The sequence below is a fragment of the Octopus bimaculoides genome, chromosome 26, assembly GCF_001194135.2.
Source record: "Octopus bimaculoides isolate UCB-OBI-ISO-001 chromosome 26, ASM119413v2, whole genome shotgun sequence".
NCBI lineage: Eukaryota > Metazoa > Mollusca > Cephalopoda > Octopoda > Octopodidae > Octopus > Octopus bimaculoides.
The window spans coordinates 11,353,539-11,357,811 of record NC_069006.1 but is presented as its reverse complement, the minus strand read 5'-3'; the positions used below and the strand labels follow the sequence as shown (position 1 = coordinate 11,357,811).

The window sequence follows — 4,273 nt, the reverse complement described above, 5'->3', positions numbered from 1 at the left end:
ATGCCAGCATGGAAGGTGAACATTAAATAATGATGGCATAAACACATGACAGGCTTCTTTTCAGTTTCTGTCAACCAGATCTACTCACAAGGCTTTGGCCAGTCCCAGGCTATAGTAGAAGACTCTTGAACAAGGTGCCACACAGTAGGACTGAACCCAGAACCATGTGAATGAGAAGAAGCTTCTTACCACACACTCATGCATTCTATACACTCTTGCAATCTCTACTCACCACACTTCCAGTCCTTCTTCCCCCCCTTCTACTTGTCTCATACATTGAGAGTCCACTGAGACACTTCATCACCACTATTTTTATCTTTCTTATTTCTTTATTGCCCACAAGGACAGACAAAGGGTTTAAGTCGATTACATCGACCCCAGTGCGTAACTGGTACTTAAAATATCGACTCCGAAAGGATGAAAGGCAAAGTCGACCTTGGCGGAATTTGAACTCAGAACATAATGGCAGATGAAATACCGTTAAGCATTTTGCCCAGTGTGCTAAAGTTTCTGCCAGCTCACCTATTTTTATCTTTCTGTTACCCACTTCAATTACCTTCACCCTTTCTTCTAAAACGTGAGGCATCATGTATCTCCTCCACAGCAAGAAACTTGTTCTGCCTCAGTCCTTTCCTTCATGCATAACCCCTTTATCTCCTAGCATAAAGCAACCCTTCTGGAATTCATACTCTTGCAAGCTGCATGGCACTTGAGTAGTACTGGTAGCACAAAAATAGCATTGTGTTTGGCATCAGAAAGAGCATCCAGCTGTAGAAACCTTGCTAAAGCAGACACTGGAGCATGAGGCAGTCATGGATTCTGTCAAACTATTCAACCCATGCCAGAATGTTAAACTGACGTTAAATGATAAAGATGTATTTTCAATAACAGAGTATGTATGTGTGTATATATAATTCTAAATCACTTTTCAGTGTTATATATACATATATTATATTAGAGGAAATGTATATATACCTGCTAACTCAGACGCCTAATACGGATCCCTAGCTCCTGCCTTAGCTGTGAACTGGGAACCTAACGGATGACCAATTATAGCACTTATGCAGTGAACCTATTTTAGATCAGTGGTTCCCAAACCGTTGCAGGCTGCCCACCCCGGCTCCACCAAAAACAGACCACTTTCTGCAGCAAAGTCGAAACAACTGTTTCACAAACAAAAGTTAACATAATTAATCCATTATTTTGGAAGTTGGTTTTTTACATCCATTGCCTCATTTCGGCCACCCCATTATCACCCAACTTTTCTTCAACGCCCTCCTGAGGCCTTCCCCCGCCACACGGAAGCGGGGTGGGGGCAGTACCGCCCACTTTGGGAACCACTGGTTTAGATCAGCAGTGAACTAAACTCCTCATATTCTTTATATTGAACACACAGGCAACTGATGGAACAAAGCAAAGTGTTTCGTTATAAACACACTTCATTCTTTATCGTTAATTTTAAGAGAAAATTCTTATATCTCATGTTCATTCTATTCCAAATTCTTATTCCCCTTTACTCATTCGTGTTTTATATTTGAATGAATTAAGCGCTCTCAGTTCGTGTTATTTGCGTTGAAACACAATCGTCAAAATAAACATGCAAAGGAGAGAGACAAAAAAAAACATTAACTATTTCAATGTTACCCATCATTAAATAGATTGTATGCGTTTATGTAATCTGTTGAGATAAAGGCTTTGTTGGTTATTTACGTTTTAAAAGTTTGTCGAACAGACTAAATTATTTTGCCGTGAGGAAGAGCAAGAAGTACGTTTTCAACAGTCCATTTAACATACCTTACGTACCTTGAAGCACACAATTTCTATGTTTATCTCTATGTGTGTGTGTGTTTGTGTGTGCATACACAGTATTTTCCGACATGCAAGTCGACGAGGTACCAAGTGTAAACATTCAAACATCGTCACTGCCAAACAGTGCATTTCACATGGAATTTTTGGTCCTCCTAAGTCGCCTTGGTGTATAAGTCAAAATACCTTTTTTGGCTGTAAATTTTGGTCTGAAAAATTTGGTTTGTATGTCGGAAAGTACGGCGTCTTTGTACCATAAGTTACAGAAAAGTTCAACGTTTTGTGCAGGTCCATTCTGCATACTTCACCTATCTTGAAATACATAACTTCAATATATATATATATATATATATATATATAACATAAACAAATCAACGGGGGTGGAAATTTTTGAATAATGTCAGAGGTCCAAGGAAGGTAAGTTGAAGATTAACCGAGGGAGAAAGAAAACATGACGCTGGTCAGAGTTAGAGGTTGTGTTAAATAAATTAAAGAGCGAAATAAATACTTGAAATCAATAAAAACAATAGATAAAGTTCTACTGAATCTACCTGACAATCAGCCGGTATAAATTTTCACGAACTTTCGCTTCTATATCACCCATTTTGTTAAAAAAAACAATCACGTGGAAGATTTGTAAACAGATTCAAAACTTGCTGGAAAAGACAGATTTAAACCGAGCGGTGAATAGCGAAAAAGAGTCTCCTGTTATCTAAAATCCCGGTTCAAGAAAAATGTTTTATCGCTTCTAGGTAATTTTAGTAATATAATTCGTAAAATATTTTCTAAAGCGTAATAAGCAGCAACGCAGTGGAGAGATATAGTCTATGAAATCAAGTAACAGACGATCGAAATCTGAAAAAATAGAGTTAAACACGGCATGATACATGGAGACATAACGGAATAACACAAGTAGATCATAGGGCACTCTACCGACTTTGTTACGGGGTGACGAGAAAAAGAGGTAAGTTCGAAATTAGAACTTACGATATGACCATTAACTAAATGGTTGATCTTGCCTGCTGGATATCGCGGCTAAATCTCTTTTAAACGAGTAAAGAACAAGTCGTATGCACCCTTAAAAAGATAGATTAGTCTCGGTTGGAATACCTTTGATGTCAGTTTAATTAGGATTTATTTATTTATTGTCTGAAGGATTGCACGAAAACAACAAAGTCTGACTTTGTCAGCTTCAAACAAATATTGTTGGATTATTCAACTGTAAGCGCCCGTACCGGTATAACGTAAATGCGTCCGTGCCGATTCTACGCTAGAAGCACCCAGTACACTATGCAAAGTGGCTGGTGTTAGAAAGGGCATCCAGCCGTAGAAATCATGCCAAAACAGACAAATGGAACCCAGCAAGCTCAGCTTATCAACTTCTGTCAAACCATTCAACCCATGCCAGCATGGAGAATGGACGTTAGATGATGATGATGATTGTTTGTGTGTGTGTGTAATACCCCTGTAAACAAACCGGTAGTATATTTATCGTTAACTATGTTATATGCTACACCGAAAAATTTGTAAGGAACAAGGAAATACCATAAAGCAAAGTCCCATGTTAAAATAATGTTAGTGTTAATCCTTTGTCTGTTAAAATCCCTTTCATAAATTTGTCTTAAACATTCATGCTCGTTTTCAAACTTTCAGTTAACCCTCGTTTCATACGTTCTGAGTAACATAAAGCTTTTCTTTCTTAAGTCCTAAGTTATTCTGTGGGTTAAAAAAAAAATGGGAATCATCCTCATCATTTAATGTCTGTTTTCCATGCTGGCATGGGTTGGACAGTTTGACCGTAGCTGGCAAGCTGGGGAGCTGCACAAGGCTCCAATTGTCTTTTTTGATATGGTTTCTATGGCTGGATGCCTTTCTTAATGCCTATCACTTTACAGAGTGTACCGGGTGCTTTTTATGTGACAGCAGCACCAGTGCTTTATCCACAACACCAGTATGGGTGCTTTATACTTGTCATCACCACAAGTGCTTTTTATGTGGCACCATCACACATATATAATGCATGGATGCTTGGGAAATATATATAATGTATGTAACATGATACACAGGACAGATAAAGGGTTAACATCATTAATATAGTTGTGATCATCAAGAAATCTAATTAGAAATAATTATGTGGTAAGAAAAATACAAAATTAGCTTAATAGCTTATTTATTTTATTTATTTCTTTATGCTCATCATGTCTGTGAGTAATTAACTTAGATACATATTTTTTGTTACTAATTACACGTTATTAAGTATCAGTTAAAAGCTTTGGTACTCTCTTTTACTTGTTTCAGTCATCTGACTGTGGCCATGCTGGAGCACTGCCTTTTTCAGTCGAGCAAATCGACCCCAGGACCTATTCTTCGTAAGCCTAGTACTTATTCTATCGGTCTCTTTTGCCGAACCGCTAAGTTACGGAGACATAAACACACAAGCATCAGTTGTCAAGCGATGTTGGGGGGG

At 38.0% G+C, this 4,273-nt stretch overlaps 1 protein-coding gene across 3 annotated transcripts in view; it reads right to left on the bottom strand.

Moving 5' to 3' along the window:
- LOC106882355 (cleavage stimulation factor subunit 1) overlaps window positions 1-4,273 on the bottom strand; it is a 59,503-nt gene that overhangs the window by 45,965 nt on the left and 9,265 nt on the right. Inside the window, exon 1 of one of the 3 annotated variants that reach the window (XM_014933008.2) lies at window positions 2,358-2,506. The exons of the other annotated variants lie outside the window; for them this stretch is intronic. Coding sequence (XP_014788494.1) covers window positions 2,358-2,410 — 53 coding nt within the window. The 5' untranslated portion in view covers window positions 2,411-2,506. Of the gene's footprint in view, window positions 1-2,357; window positions 2,507-4,273 lie in introns of those variants that run through there. 3 annotated transcript variants of the gene reach the window in all.